This window comes from Acartia tonsa, chromosome 15, assembly GCF_053477335.1.
Source record: "Acartia tonsa isolate MP-2025a chromosome 15, ASM5347733v1, whole genome shotgun sequence".
Classification (NCBI taxonomy): Eukaryota; Metazoa; Arthropoda; class Copepoda; order Calanoida; family Acartiidae; genus Acartia; species Acartia tonsa.
In genome coordinates this window covers 3,216,920-3,234,302 of record NC_137274.1, presented here as the reverse complement: position 1 = coordinate 3,234,302, position 17,383 = coordinate 3,216,920, and the positions used below count along the sequence as shown (strand labels likewise).

General features: G+C 33.5%; 1 protein-coding gene across 2 annotated transcripts; it reads right to left on the bottom strand.

Moving 5' to 3' along the window:
- Positions 1 to 1,027: 1,027 nt before the first annotated feature.
- LOC145307123 (LIM homeobox transcription factor 1-beta.1-like) lies at positions 1,028 to 17,181 on the bottom strand. 2 transcript variants are annotated; one of them, XM_080149476.1, is made up of 14 exons: positions 17,114 to 17,181; positions 16,163 to 16,239; positions 14,643 to 14,700; positions 13,880 to 13,950; positions 12,834 to 12,882; positions 11,657 to 11,734; positions 10,215 to 10,320; positions 9,475 to 9,553; positions 8,369 to 8,441; positions 7,680 to 7,777; positions 6,820 to 6,878; positions 5,589 to 5,692; positions 3,725 to 3,784; positions 1,028 to 1,733 (listed from the first exon to the last, which is right to left on the bottom strand). In XM_080149476.1, exons 1-14 carry the CDS (start codon positions 17,117 to 17,119, stop codon positions 1,623 to 1,625), a joined length of 1,029 nt encoding a protein of 342 aa, XP_080005602.1. In that variant the 5' UTR covers positions 17,120 to 17,181; the 3' UTR covers positions 1,028 to 1,622. The 2 variants fall into 2 exon arrangements, with proteins under 2 accessions (XP_080005602.1, XP_080005603.1); XM_080149477.1 differs by lacking the exons at positions 16,163 to 16,239; positions 17,114 to 17,181 and adding an exon at positions 15,844 to 15,902.
- Positions 17,182 to 17,383: the final 202 nt, after the last annotated feature.

The window sequence follows — 17,383 nt, the reverse complement described above, 5'->3', positions numbered from 1 at the left end:
GATGACAACATCCATAAAAGCAAAGCTCTGAAACGGTATGACAGACAAGCATTAACTCTTGTAGAGTTTCAGAACTAAATATACAAAATATAAATATGGAAGTTTCAAAAAAAAATTATACGTGGCAAAGTTTCCTAAATACAGAATACAGTTTAAGGACATACTGACGTTTTTAGGACTTGATTAAAGAGATGCTTTGCCTATAATATTGTACCTTATTGTAATAGGAATCAGTACTCCAAAAATCAGATAAATCGGATGATTATATCACATAAAAAATTGTTAATAAAAAAGTTAAATCAACACGTTTTGAATGGACATACGGACATTCTGGTAACGATAATAGGGATGATACACTTTTCTAAAGAGTACCTAACTACTACAGGAATGACCATTCAAAGTTTTAAATCAATAGAACAATTCTAAAACTCTTAAAAAAACGAAAAAAAGCTATTCGTTACGTACGAACCGGCCATAATTTAGTAAAAGCTTCGCTTTAAAAAGAAAAATACATATACATTTATTTATTTAAAAAATTAATAATTTTTACATATTTGAAAGCATCATGATTTGTTTACAATTTAATACATTGAGAAATTTTTAAAATTTATTAAATTAAAGCTCTGAAACCGATTGATATCCGCTGGATTAGAACCAGTTCAGGGCCATACTGAAAAGTAATGTATAGCATCGTATTACAGACAATTTTCCATGAATAAAAAATAAAAATTAAGAAGTTTTGTTAGCCTGAGACTTTGGGCCATCGGAAGGAGAGTTAAATTTGATAACCCAATTTTTATTCAAGATTTAAAAAGAAATAAGAAAAAAAAAAATCCCTTAAAAAAGTAATGAACACATGAGAAGCTACCCTGTAAAGGAGAACCATACTGGTTCAGTGGTTAGCGAGATCTCTCCGTACAGACAAACATAAATCCTGTTACTTTATTATAAGGATTGTTCGTGGAAAGTTGTCTTAAATATGATGCTATATTGTAGTTTTCAGTATGGCTAATAACTAGTTCTAATCAAGTGGATTTTTATTGGTTTCAAAGCCATAGAACCTGTTTTAATCCAATCAATATTAATCAGTTTCAAAGGCATAGAATCAGTTCAAATCCAGTGGATTTTAATCGGTTTCAAAGACATACTGGAAATAAAATTTGTAAATTTGTGACTAGTATTGGAAATATAAGCCCTTCCTGTTATGAGATACAGTTTTTTCCTGCACTCAAATATTTTTCCCATGCTCAAATATTTTTCCCATGCTCAACTATTTTTCCCACGCTCAAATATTTTTTCTCACGCTTAAACATTTTTTCCCACGCTCAAATATTTTTTCTCGTATTCATTCGAATCCGGTGGATAGGAACCGGTTCTCATCCATACGAAAAAACTATGTCTAGCATGGTATTATATCCAGCTTTCTACGAATATAAAAATGAACAATCATAAGATTAAAACCAGTTTTTTTAGCCGGTGCCTTTGGCATCACGGGGCTAAAAAAACTGGTTTTAATCTTATAATTGTACATTCTATATCCGCGGAAAGCCGTTTATAATACGATGCGAGAAATAACTATTCCCACTTTCAAATATTTTTTTCCCACGGGTGAAAATTTGTGACTAGTGTTGGAAATACGAGTCCTGCATGAGATATAGTTTGTCTATTGGGTTCTGTTGCAGGTATGCGTGTTGGGGTGGTAGGTTGTGCGGCTGTAAGCGTAGGTTCTCTTCCTGAATAGATAGATAGATCAATAGGTAGATAAGTTGATTGATATATAGATCGATAGATAGACAGATTGATAGACAGATTGATAGATAGATCAATATATTGATTGATAGATAGATAGATGGATTGATAGATAAATATATTGATGGATATATCAATAGATAGAAGGCGTGTTGGGGGGATATGTTGTGGGGCTGTAAGCGTAGGTTCTCTTCCTGAATAGATAGATAGATTAATAGATCAATAGGAAGATTGATAGGTAGATCAATAGAAAGTAGGCATGTGGGGGGGAAGTAGGTTGTGCGGCTGTAAGCGTAGGTTCTCTTCCTAGATAGATAGATAGATTAATAGATAGATAGATAGATTGATAGATAGATAACATGATTGATATATATATATTGTATAAATAGATAGATAGATAGATCAATAAATAGATCAATATATATATTGCATTGTATATATATAGATAAATAGATAGATCAATGGATAAGAGGCATGTATGCGTGTTGGGGGGGTAGGTTGTGTGGCTGTAAGCGTAGGTTCTCTTCCTGAATACATAGAAAGTTTAGTTGATTGAAAGATTAATAGATAGATAGATAGATTGATAGATTGATCGATAAAATAAATTGATATATTGAAAGATAAATAGATCAATAGATTGATAGATAGATAAGTTGAATGATATATAGATTAATAGATAGAAGACATGTGAGGGGGGGGGATAGGTTGTGGGGCTGTAAGCGTAGGTTCTCTTCCTGAATAGATTAATAGATAGAAAGATAGCTAGTTAGATAGATAGATAGATGGATAGATCAATAGATAAGAGGCATTTAGTCGTGGGGGGGGGGGGGAGGTAGGTTGTGGGACTGTAATCGTAGGTTATCTTCCTGAATATAGATAGATTGATAGATAGATAGACAGATAGATAGATAGATAGCTAGTTAGATAGATTAAGCGTAGGTTCTCTCCCTGAAAAGATTTGTAGATAAACAAATTGATAGATGGATAGGTAGATTGATTGATAGATTGATAGTGGATTAGTAGATAGATAAAAAGATGGAAGATAGATAGATATATTGATAGATAGATTGATAGGTAGATCAATGGATAGATCAATAGGTAGATTAATAAATGGATTGATAAATAGATTGATTGATAGATTGATAGATGGATAGATTGATAGATATATGAATTGATTGTTAGATATCTTGATTGATTATCTTCATAGATAGATTTATAGATCAATAGATCGATAGATAGATTGATTGATAGATAGATCATTAGATTTAAGGTGTAATGGGGGGGGGGGGGAAGGTAGGTTGTGGGGCTGTAAGCGAAGGTTCTCTTATTTAGATAGATAGGTAGATTGATTGATAAAATTAATGGATATATTGATCAATAGATAGGTAGATAGATCTATCAATAGATTGATAGATAGATCAATAGGTAGATTGATAGATTGATATATAGATCTTTGACTGTCTGTCTGTCCTTCTGTCTGTTATATACCTGTTTAACCTCCTGTAGTCTCATATCTTGAGCTTGATCCTGTCTGTCTGTCTGTCTGTCTGTCTGTCTATCTGTCTGTATGTCTGTATGTCTGTATGTCTGTCTGTCTGTCTGTCAGTCTGTCTGTCTGTTTGTCTGTTTGTCTGTCTGTCTGTCTGTCTGTCTGTTATGTACCTGATTAACCTCCTGTAGTTCGTAGCTTGAGTCTGTTTGTCTGTCTGTTTTTCTGTTTGTATGTCTGTCTGTCTGTCTGTCTGTCAGTCTGTCTGTCTGTCTGTCTGTCTGTCTGTCTGTCTGTCTGTCTGTCTGTCTGTCTGTCTGTCTGTCTGTCTGTCTGTCTGTCTGTCTGTCTGTCTGTCTGTCTGTCTGTCTATCTGTCTGTCTGTCTATCTGTCTGTCTGTGTCTATTTGTCTGTCTATCTGTCTTTCTGTCTGTCTGTCTATCGGTCTATCGGTCTGGCTGTCTGTCTGTCTGTCTGTTATGTACCTGATTGACCTCCTGAAGTCTCATATCTTGAGCTTGTTGGGCCATACTTCCAGTTCTCTCCTGGTAATAATAATAATCATTGATCAATCGATAGATTGATTGTTAGATGGATAGTTAGATAAATTGATAAATTGATAGATAGATGGATAGATTGATTGATTGATGATAGATTGATGGCTAGATTGATTGATAGATTGATCTGTAGATTTAACAAAAGATAGATCGTTAGATCAATAGATAGATCGATAGATTGGGTAATTTTTCTAGTTCTCTCCTGTTAATAATATTAATAAATTCATTGAAAAAAGGAGAACAATATCCAAAAAAATAGATTATAGATTACAATTTTAATTAAAATTAAAAATCATGAAACTTTCAAACATATTTTTATGACTGACAAAGCAACTTAGTAAGTAGATGGTTATCTATAATACAAAGTAGAACGATGTCTGTCTGTCCGTCTGTCCGTCTGTCTGTCCGTCTGAAGCTTAAGATCTCAGTAACCACTGAACCGATTGGGCTCTACTTTTCAGGGAATATACCTACTGGTCCTGTGATGGTTTTAAGCTATTTAGCTTGGGACACCCCCAACCCCCCCAAAAAATGAAAAATACCCCCCCCCCAAAAAAATTTTTTTTTTACTTTTTCTTTTTAATCTAAAATACGAAAAATTAGGTTGATCAAACCTCTTGGGGTAAGCCCCTAGAGGCTAGGGGCGAAGCCGCTAGTGAATTATATACTACTAGTGGCTTCACCCCTAGCCTCTAGGGGCTTTGCCCCAAGAGGTATAATTAAATCTTCTATTACCTACCCAGCAGAAAAAAAGTGAATGGATAGCATTTTTTAAAAATAGCCTAAAACCATCACGGGACTAGTAGGTATATTCCCTGAAGAGTTTAATCCGATCGGTTCAGTGGTTACCGGATCTTAAGGGACAGAAAGACGGACAGACAGACATCAAGTTTCTTTGTATTATAAATGGAAAGATGGATATTTCGAATATTCCAAAATATAAAGACTTTTTATAACCTTTAACTTTAACAATAATATTATTATTTAGAACAGAAAAAAATATAGAAAATATAGAAAAGTGCATAAATATATTCTATTTAACCCTGGCAAAATTAAGAAGGGTGGGGGGTTAACCCTTGATGCAGACTAGAGGAGTTGTAGAAAATTTTCCCCTTTTTTAGTAATCTATTTTATATACTTGAATTGTTCAATAATATTTTTTGAATGGATCATGCACAAATATCTTATTCTATTAGAAATTGTTGGTAAAGTTATTTGTATCTATCGCTCAATCTATTCTTCAATCTATCGATCAATCCATTGACCAATATTGATTAATTATTGAACAAGTAATCAATAAATCTATCTATCTATCAATCTATCATTCAATCTATGAATCAATCTATTGATCCATTTATCAATCAATCTATACCTGGGAATTTTGTCCGGAAGGACCAGGGTAAAGAATATCCTCTAGCTGATCCTTCCTATCTATTAATCTATATATCGAAAAATACCTGGGTAGTTTGTCCTAGATTGATGGATTAATAAATAAATTGATAGATTGATTGATCGATAGATCTATAGATTGATAAACCAATAGATTGAAAGAACAATAGATAGATAGAGAACTATACCTGAGAATTTTTTCCTGGTGGGCCAGGTGAAAGAACATTCTCCAGCTGATCATAACAGGATAGATGGAAGTTAGATAGATTGATAGATAGAAAACTATACTTGGGAAGTTTGTCCAGATAGGCCAGGTAGAAGAACTATCGATAAATTGATTGATCGAGAGATCGATAGATTGATACATTGACTCATTATTAGATAGATTGATAGAGAACTATACCTGGGAATTTTGTCCAGGAGGGCCGGGTGAAAGAACATCCTCCAGCTGATCATAACAGGATCCCTCCTCTATGCTGGCGTCACTGTCACAATAGCTGTCTCCATCTTAATAGATAGATAGATAGATAGATAGATAGATAGATAGCTGATCATAACAAGATCCCTCCTCTATGCTAGCGTCACTGTCACAATAGCTGTCTCCATCTTAATAGATAGATAGATAGATAGATAGATAGATAGATAGATAGATAGATAGATATATCTCTAGGTTAATAGATAGATAGATAGATAGATAGATAGATAGACAACTAATCATAACAGGACCCCTCCTCTATGCTAGCGTCACTGTCACAATAGCTGTCTCCATCTTAATAGATAGATAGATAGATATATTGATTTTAGCAGCTGTTTTTATTTTAAATTACAGCTTATGAAACAGCAATACCAGGTTATGAAACTATGAAGGGGACATTGGAATGTTTATTACACTAGTCCACAAAGTTTTATAATAATGTTTTCTTATTCCTTGGCTTAATAATTTTGGGAACTTTTATTGAGTTTTAATTGGTTGATTTATAAAGTTGCGTGTCCAAATGTTTCAACCACTAATTGTGATCTATATACATAATGAATAGGGTAATTATATCATCATTAAGGATGAATATAATTTTATCAACCATTGTCTTATCCTTTTAGATTACTGGAAACTGCCATTTTATGCATAAAGATAAAACTATGTAAATATGTGTTAAAATTTCATTCAAATAAATTTTTATTTATTCATAAATAAGAAAGGATTAATCAGAGGTAAATTATTAAAAAACTTTTGACTCACTAAAATCAGTTTGCCCCACTAAAATTTTAGTAAGGCAAAAGTTTTTGTAAGCATCCACCTCATTGATCTTTAAGGATAAGACATTGCATGATAAATACATAATTTACCTGCAAGTTTTATGCAACCCATTTTTCTTTTTTGTTAAATCTTTGGGTACCAATGTAATAAAACTTTGGGTACCAATGTAATAAAACTTTGGGTACCTATGTAATAAAACTTTGGATACCAATGTAATTAAACTTTGGGTACCAATGTAATAAAACTTTGGGTACCAATGTAATAAAACTTTGGGTACCACTGTAATAAAACTTTGGGTACCAATGTAATAAAACTTTGGGTACCAATGTAATAAAACTTTGGGTACCAATGCCGCCCAAAATCTATCTATGAAGCTCACCTTCTATTTCCTTTTTATCATCTTTATCCAATGGTTTTCCATCTTTGTCTGTTTTGTTCCTAAAAAAAAGATAGTGATTAAAGAAAGAACAAGAAAGAGTGCAAGAGAGAGAAGAGAGAGAGAGAGAGAGAGAGAGAGAGAGAGAGAGAGAGAGAGAGAGAGTGAGAGAGAGAGAGAGAGAGAGAGAGAGAGAGAGAGAGAGAGAGGAAGGGAGAAAGAAAATTTGGTTTAAAAGTAAAAAAGAAATTATAGTTAATTTTTTTCGAGGGATAATTTCTCATAGGGTGATGGTATCTTCCCCTAAATTATAAACCTGCCTAGGGACCTACACTATAAACCATAAAGGAGAACCATATGGGTTCAGCAGTTTCTGAAATCCTTTCGTACAGACAGACAGACACAGATCCTGTTACTTTTACAGTGGAAAACTGTGTGTAATGTACGTTGCTATACATGATTTTTCAGTGTGACTGAGAACCTGTTACTATCCACAATCAATTGGTTCCAAAGCCACATTGGAAATTTGCCTATTTTACCCAAGGATCTAAAGGGATAAGACAATAGCCAAAAAAATGATGTATATCCCCATTGATGATACACATAATTACCCAAATTGTAGATTAAAATTTGTGGTTGAAACATTTAAACATTTAATTTACTTAACCGACCAATCAAAATTCACCCAAGTCCCCAAAGTTGTTAAGCGAACAAATAAGAAGTGTAATAATAAAAAGCCCCTCTCTCTCTGTATTGGACCTGCGCTGCATTTTCTTCATTTTTCACACGCTCATATATTTTTTCCCACACTCATTTATTTGTTCCCATTCTCATATATTTTTTCCCACCCAAATTTATTTTACCTGCGCTGCATTTTCTTCATTTTGGCCCGTTGATTCTGAAACCAGACTTGTACAACCCGTACACTCAATCCTGTATCCTTCGCAAGCGCTTCGCGTACCTAAACAAATTAAAATATTATTCCTCTTTTATTTATTTATCAATTTATCTTACTCCACACACCCCTCCTCAACCAAACTTTATATCTATCTATGTATCTAAGTTTATATCTATCTATCTATCTATCTATCTATCTATCTATCTATCTATCTATCTATCTATCTATATATCTATCTATCTATCTATCTATCTATCTATCTATCTATCTATCTATCTATCTATCTATCTATCTATCTATCTATCTATCTATCTATCTATCTATCTATCTATCTATCTATCTATCTATCTATCTATCTATCTATCTATCTATCTATCTATCTATCTATCTATCTATCTATCTATCTATCTATCTATCTATCTATCTATCTATCTATCTATCTATCTATCTATCTATCTATCTATCTATCTATCTATCTATCTATCTATCTATCTATCTATCTATCTATCTATCTATCTATCTATCTATCTATCTATCTATCTATCTATCTATCTATCTATCTATCTATCTATCTATCCAACTATCTATCTATCTATCTATCTATCTATCTATCTATCTATCTATCTACCTATCTATCTATCTATCTATCTATACCTTTCTACAAGGTTTGGGGCTGACATCGAATGAAGCCTTGAATTGTCGTCTTTGTGCCGCTGTCAATATTGTTCTGCAATAATAATCAGTTTAATATCCGCTGGATTAGAACCGGTTCTCAGCTATACTATCCGCATAATATCTGCGGAAAAGCTGTCTATAATACGATGCGATAAAAAACTATAAAACACTAGGCATATAAAGAGATCAGAAATGGCCGATAAATTGATATATATCCCCAATGATGATACATAATTTACCCCTTCTCTAGATTACAATTAGTGGTTGAAATGCTTGGACACTCACTTAACCAACCATTCAAAATAGAAAAAAATATTATAAAACTTTAGGGACTAGTGTAATAAACAGTCCAATGTCCACTCCCTCCCTGGATGAAAGATGAAAGTCGAGTGTCCAAACGTCCAAACAACTAATTTTAATATTCAGAAGGGGTAAATTTGTGTATTTTCATGTCGGCCATTGTCTTATCCCTTTATATCCATGAGAAAAAAGGCGATAGACATCCAAACATACATCCTTTGCACAGATTATTGTAATTAATTGATGTTTTCAGCTCCTAATGTCTTTCAATATTTCCCTAGGAATTTTTTCAATGTTTTTAGTTCAATAATATCAGAATATTGGAACATTTAAAAAACAACTGATATAACTCAAAGATTTTTAAAATAAATTCAAAGATTTTTTTTTATTTTAATGTTAAAAATTGAAAAAAAAATCATTTAAAATCTAAACCTTATGGAAATTGTTAAATCTTTCAAGTGCTTGCAAAAATGTGAATATTTTAACTACTAACAAAAAACATTGATGTTAAAGATAAAGCCTAAAATGTCACGTGTGATGTCATTAAAATTTATCTCTTTTTTGGGGGTTTCCTTTCCCACTTCTCCTCTCATCCTTCCTTTATAGACGTTTTTTTAAGACGTCACACTCATATTGAATCCAAGGGGTAAAAAAATCACATTTTTACACAAAATACTATAAAGATTACTACTTTAACGGATGTGTTTATCTGGGTCTTTTAGATCCCAACGGATTTTTTCAATGTGATCCGTGGGAAAAAATATTTGAGCGTGGGAAAATTTTACCTTGGTCGTTTAGGTCCCCGCCGTCCATCTCTGGGTCTTCCTCCAGTTAGACTATCATAGCACAGCTCATCTCCCATCCCTGGATAGATAGATAGATATATTGATAGATAGATAGATGGATGGATTGATAGATAGATAGGATCAATAGATAAATATTTAGATATATAGATAGATAGATAGATAGATGGATTCATAGATGGATTCATATATGGATCGATAGATGGATTGATAAAGGGATTGAAAATGGATAGATGGATTGATAGATAGATCGATATATAGATTGATAGATGGATCATTTAATGGACTGGTAGATGGATAGATAGATGGATCGAAAGATGGATTATTAGATGAAACGATAGATGGATTGATAGATGGTTTGTTATATAGATCTATAGAAGGATAGATAGATCAATAGATGAATTAAAGGATAGATTAATTTATTGATCAATATATGGATCGATAAATGGATTGAAAATAGATTGAAGGATTGATAGATAGATGAATTCATAAATGGATTGATAGATGCGATTGATATTTTAATCAATATATAGATGGATTGATGGATTGATATATTGAAAGATAGATAGATATATAGATGAAGCAATAGATAGATCCAAAAATGGATTGATATTTGAATCAATAGATTGATTGATAGATTGGTCGAAAGATGGATTGATATTGATATAGATAGACATATAAATGGAATAGATAGATAGATAGAGAGAATAATGTTTACTTACATCTATGTTGATCCATGATGGTGAAATCCTGCATCATATATAATTCTTTTTCAAAATCTGTTCTGCAAATTAGCTGTCCACCCCTCACTATGTATTGATCTCCACGCTAAAATTATAAATAAGGATGAAAAATGATTTATTTCCCTTCCCATTCCCTTCCCTTCCCTTCTACTACAAATCAACTGTCCAGCCCTCACTATGTATTGGTATCCACGCTGAAATTATAAACAAGGATGAAATATGACTCATTTCCCATCCCCTTTCAATTCCCCTCCCCTTCTTTTCCTTCCCTTCCCTTTTTTCTCTTTCTCTCCACTTCTCTTCCCATCTCTCCCCTTCCCTTCAATCCTCTCCCACTCCCTCCTCTCCTTTTCCCTTCCTTCCTATCATCTCCCCTTCCCTCTTCTCTCCTTACCCTCTCTTCCTTCCCTTTTTTTCCCTCTCCCCTTTCCCTTCAACTTCCCTTCCCTTCACTGTTTTACCTGTAAAGGTTGGCAGCACATAACACAGACAAAGCAATGCAGATGAAAAATATAGGCCGTCCACCTTCCCTTCCACTCCCCATCCTTTCCCATCCCTTCCCTCCACCATCCCATCCCCTTCCCTTCACTGTATTACCTGTAAAGGTTGGCAGCACATAACACAGACAAAGCAATGCAGATGAAAAATATAGGCCATCCACCTGCTCTTCCACTCCCCATCCTTTCCCATCTCTTTCCTTCCCCTTCCCTTCTCTTTTTTCCCCTTCACTGTATTACCTGTAAAGGTTGGCAGCACATAACACAGACAAAGCAATGCAGATGATAAATATAGGCCATCCACCTTCCCTTCCACTCCCCATCCTTTCCCATCCCTTCCCTCCACCATCCCATCCCCTTCCCATCACTGTATTACCTGTAAAGGTTGGCAGCACATAACACAGACAAAGCAATGCAGATGATAAATATAGGCCATCCACCTTCCCTTCCACTCCCCATCCTTTCCCATCCCTTCCCTCCACCATCCCATCCCCTTCCCATCACTGTATTACCTGTAAAGGTTGGCAGCACATAACACAGACAAAGCAATGCAGATAATAAATATAGGCCATCCACCTTCCCTTCCACTACCCATCCTTTCCCATCCCCTTCCCAATCCCATTCCCATCCCCTTCCCTTCACTGTATTACCTGTAAAGGTTGGTAGCACATAACACAGACAAAGCAATGCAGATGATAAATATAGGCCATCCACCTTCCCTTCCACTCCCCATCCTTTCCCATCCCTTCCCTCCACCATCCCATCCCCTTCCCATCACTGTATTACCTGTAAAGGTTGGCAGCACATAACACAGACAAAGCAATGCAGATAATAAATATAGGCCATCCACCTTCCCTTCCACTACCCATCCTTTTCCATCCCCTTCCCAATCCCATTCCCATCCCCTTCTCTTCACTGTATTACCTGTAAAGGTTGGCAGCACATAACACAGACAAAGCAATGCAGATGATAAATATAGGCCATTGTTCTCATCACAAGGTCCTGATAAACAAAAAAAACTTTGGGTACTTATTCGAGTTTGGGTACTATTACTTTGTATAGTTATAAAACTTTGGGTACTTTAACTTTAAATAGTCATAAAACTTTGGGAACTTTTACTATAGATACTAAAATACTTTGGGTACTTTTATCTTGGATATTATAAAACTTTGGGTCCTAATACTTTAGATACTTTAAAACTTTGGGTTTTTATACTTTGGATAACTATAAAACTTTGGGTACCCATACAATTTTGGGTACTTTTACTATAGATAATATAAAACTTTGGGTACCCATACAATTTTGGGTACTTTTACTATAGATAATATAAAACTTTGGGTACCCATACAATTTTGGGTACTTTTACTTTGGATAATTATAAAACTTTGAGTACTTTTACAATAACAAATTTGCGCAGGGAGGGAGGGGACATTTGGCTGTTTATTACACTAGTCCCCAAAGTTTTAAAATAACGTTTTCTTATTCGTTGACTTAACAACTTTGGGGACTTTTGATCATTAAGTTGAGTGTCCAAACGTTTTAACCACTAATTTTAATCTACAGAAGGGGTAATTTTGTGTATCATCATTAGGGATGTACATCAATTTATCGCCCATTGTCTTATCCCTTTAGATCCCTGAATATAAAAGTCTTTAATGATAATTAATAATAAATTGATGTACATCCCCAATGATGATACACAAAATATCTTCTTTAGAATCAAATTATAAGTTGGAAAATTCTGACACTGCTAGTATAAACCAACTTGTCAACATATAAAGGAAAGTACCCAAAGAAAGTTGTTGTAAAACATTGGGGACCAGCATAATTTACAGTCCTTCCTTGGTAAGAGCAAGGGTGACAGTTTTGCTAAAAGACCTTACGACAAATGTTATGCAATAGAATTAGTTTTTAACGCATTGTATTATAGACAGCTTTCCGCGGATATTATGGCTGAGAACCGTTTTAATCCAGCGGATATTAATCCGGATATATTCCCCCCATTCATAAATCATTATTACTGTTAAGGTATTATAAACAGCTTTCCGCGGATATTATGGCTGAGAACCGGTTCTAATCCAGCGGATATTTATCGGATTACCTGCGGATTAAGAATTAGGCCACAGCGATCACACTTTAATCCATAAATCCTAAAATAATGAAAATTAATTAAAGTACCCAAAGTTCTTGAATCAACAAAACTTTGGGTACCAGTGTAATTTATAGTCTTGTTAATCCTTATATAAAAGTAATGGGATCTGTGTCTGTCTGTACCAAAGGATCTCACTAACCACTGAACTGATATGGTTCTTCTTTTCAATGTATCTTCTCATAGGTCCTGGGAAGGTTTACAGTTTTTTTGGGAGAGAGGGTGCAACCACCCTCCCATGTGAATTTTTAAAAGCGAAGCTTTTCTATAATTAGGGTCGGTCCGTCCGTCCGTACGTACGTCCGAGATAGATAGCTTTTATTCGTTAATTTAGGCATATTATAATTGTCCTATCGATTTTAAACTTTACATGATGATTCCTGTAGTAGTTGGGTACGAGTTAGAAAGCGTAGCAACTCTATAATCGTTAACAGAAAGTCCGTACGTGCATTTTAAACATGTTGATTTTAACTTTTTAAACAACAAATTTTTATGTGATAAAATCATCCGATTACTTTTTTTTCATAATTTAGAGGGAAATTAAATATTTTAAAATGTTGTTAAAAAAATCACGAAACCCATGAAAAAAAGTGATTTTACTGGGCGAATCATATGTATTTCAACTTTAAAACAAGTGTTTTATAACCTAAAAGTATTTTTATTTCGGCAGCACTACTTAATTTTTTTTTTAAATTCCTAATTGTATCTAGACTATAAAATCTTATACAATTACCATAATATCTATCTATCTATCTTTCTTTAAATCTATGTATGTATCTTTCCATCTATCTATTTATCAATATTTCTATGTATCTATCTTTTTTAAAATCTAAAATTCCATATTATATCCAGATTATACCTATTTTTAAAATCTTTTACAATTACCTTTAATTAATAAAGGGATCGTATTATAGACAGTTGTTCGCGAATAGTATGCTCTAAGAACCGGTTCTTATCTAGCGGAAATTAATCGGTTTCGATTGAAATACAATTATTACCTTTCATAATCGAGGCGGCAGAATAGTTTTTCATCTCTGTAGTAACAAGAATTCTGGAGGGGGCCTTGGCACTGCAAAGAAAAAAAAATATATTTATGAAAACTGAGGACTTTTTAAAGTGAAATTATATGTTTTTTTTTGTCTTTTTAAGCATGACAAACAGACAGACAGACAGACAGACAGACAGACAGACGGACGGACAGACAGACAGACAGAAAGACAAACAGACAGACAGACAGACGGACGGACAGACAGACAGACAGACAGACAGACAGACGTACAAAAAATGTATAGATTAGATGCACATATTATATAACAGGAATATTCACTAAAAATTGTAGCTGTCTATCTTCAATAAAGCATGTTGTTTAAATGAACATACTAACTTTCTGGTAACAATTATAGAGGTGCTACGCTTTTTAAATTGTACATAAATGTCATAGAAATCATCATGCAAAGTTTGAAATCGATAGGGTAATTCTGACATGTCTTAAGATTAGATAATTATATCATACAAAACACACACACCGACAAACTTGGTGTAATTTTGGGTGCTCATATTTCAAAAAGTCCTCAAAATAGCCAAAACCCTGCTAAACGGCAGTCCCACCATTATGGATGTTTTATGGTTTATTCTCCCAATTACTGACGTATGGACATTTTTTTAATCCATCGTATTATAGACAGCTTTCCGCGGATAACATGCGGATAGTACAGTTGAGAACCGGTTTTAATCCAGCGGATATTAATCGGATTATTATACCTGGGAACAAAAAAGACATTCTTCATGCCACGAACTTTCGGAAAGACGCATCACAAATCTAGATAGATAGATAGATAGATAGATAGATAGATAGATAGATAGATAGATAGATAGATAGATAGATAGATAGATAGATAGATAGATAGATAGATAGATAGATAGATAGATAGATAGATATATAGATAGATAGATAGATAGATAGATAGATAGATAGATAGATAGATAGATAGATAGATAGATAGATAGATAGATAGATAGATAGATAGATAGATAGATAGATAGATAGATAGATAGATAGATAGATAGATAGATAGATAGATAGATAGATAGATAGATAGATAGATAGATAGATAGATAGTTAAATAGATAGATAGATAGATATAGATAGATAGATATAGATAGATAGATATAGATAGATAGATAGATAGATAGATAGATAGATAGATAGATAGATAGATAGATAGATAGATTAATAGATTGATAGGTAGACAAATAGGACAGATAAATAGATAGATAAATCTTTCGGAAAGGCGTATCAAAATAGATAGACGGATACATAGATGGTTAAATTGATAGATAAATAGATAGATAAAGCGTGTGTAGCGACAACGCCCCTTCGAGGCCTCTAGGGGCACTTGAGGAGAGGGGAGTCAAATTTGATAACACAATTTATTATTTTGAAATTTAAAAGAAAAAGTAAACAGTTTCTCTTAGGAGGGTGGTGGTACCCTCCCCAAAATAGTAATAAACCTTACCGGGACCTATGAGAAGCTACCCTGTTATGAGAACCCGTTCAAATAGAAAGTTTTATAGATAGATAGATGGATAGATAGATATTTATATAGATAAATCAATAGTTAATTACTGACCTATCTAAAATTGGTTCCCCTATCCCTCAATAGATTGATAGGTAGATAGATAGATAGATGGATAGATATATTGATAGATAGATAGATAGATAGATGGATAGATATATTGATAGATAGATAGATAGATAGATATATAGATAGATAGATAGATAGATAGATAGATAGATAGATAGATAGATAGATAGATAGATAGATAGATCGATATGTATAAATCAATAGATAGATTGCTATACTGAATAATAGATAGGTTAATAGATAACAAAATCACTAAATCAACAAAATAGATATATAGATAGATAGATAGATAGATTGAAAGATAGATATTTACTGACCTATCTAAAATTGGTTCTCCACAGCCCTCACAGAGAGTGAATTTTGTGTCTTTTTGGTGCAAATTGATGGATAGAATGATAGATAGATTGATAGAAAGATTGATAGATGGATCACTAGATCACTAGATCAACAAAATAGATAGATAGATAAATCAATAGATAGATAAATCAATAGATAGATTGATAGATAGATCAATAGATTGATCAATTGACAGCTAAATAGATAGATAGATAGATGGATAGATAGATATATTGATAGATAGATAGATAGACAGATAGACAGATAGATAGATAGATAGATAGAAAGATATTCACTGACCTATCTAAAATTGGTTCTCCACAGCCCTCACACAGGGTGAATTTTGTGTCTTTTTGGTGCAAATTTTCTCCTCTAGATGTCAGTATGATGAAATTTTAGAAATATAATATTTAATCAGGGATCTAAAGGGATAAGACAACGGCCGTTTAATTGATGTACATTGTACATCCCCAATGATGATTCACAATAATTCCCACTTCTGTAGATTACTTTATTGAACCAATTAAAATTCAGCGCCAATGAATAAGAAAACATTATTATAAAAGTTTGGGGACTAGTGTAATAAATTTAATGGTAGTCAATAGGAAGTTAGTTCGGGAAATATGTTGAAATTTTAGGAATAATATTTGGGAGGGAGGGAACTTTAAGATGTTAAATACATTAGTCTTCAAAGTTTTAACATTTTCTTATTCGTTGGCCTAACAACTTTGGAGACTTTCATTGAATTATTATTGGTTGAGTATTCAAATTAAGTAATCGTAATCTATCAATTGAAGAGATAAATTTGGTGTATCATCATTTGGGATATACATCAAGTTATAAGTCATTGTCTCATCCCTTTAGATCCCTGGTCTATTATACAAAAACATTGTCTTATTCGTTAGCTTAACTAATTTGGTTACTTTTATTGATTTTTTATTGGTTGGTTCAATAAGTTGAGTGTCCCAACATTTCAACCAGTAATTGTAATCTACAGACAAGCGGTAAATTTTTGTGTTTGGTTGAGAACTGGTTCTAATCCATCAGATATTTCATGACAACCAGTAATTTTTTTGTACCATTAATATGGATGTGCATTATTTAATAAACCATTTACTTATCCCTTTAGATCTCTAGGTTTTATAGTTATTTATCGCATCGTATTATAGACATCTTTCCGCGGATACTATGCGGATAGTATTACTGAGAACCGGTTCTAATCCAGCGGATTCATAAGATTTCATTCCTAGAAGGCATATCTGGTTGGTCCAAACAGAATTCTGGTTCCTTTTTTGTTACACAGGTGGCGCCAGGGGTTAGGTCTGCACAGTTTTAACAAATTAGAGTAACAGGATGTGTGTGTGTGTCTGTTTGTCTGTCTGTTTGTACATCTTTATAACTGTTTGTCTGTCTGTCTCTATGTTTGTCTGTCTCTCAGTCTTTCTGTCAGTCTGTCAGTCTGTCTGTCTGTCTGTCTGTCTGTTTATCTGTCTGTTTGTCTGTCTGTCTATCTATTTGTCT

Coding starts and splice junctions, on each gene's coding strand:
- LOC145307123 (XM_080149476.1), bottom strand. Junction 14,701..16,162: donor GGAGAACCAATTTTAGATAG/GTCAGTGAATAT, acceptor CTATCTATCTAG/ATTTGTGATGCGTCTTTCCG. Junction 6,879..7,679: donor ATGAAGAAAATGCAGCGCAG/GTAAAATAAATT, acceptor TCTTTTTTTTAG/GAACAAAACAGACAAAGATG.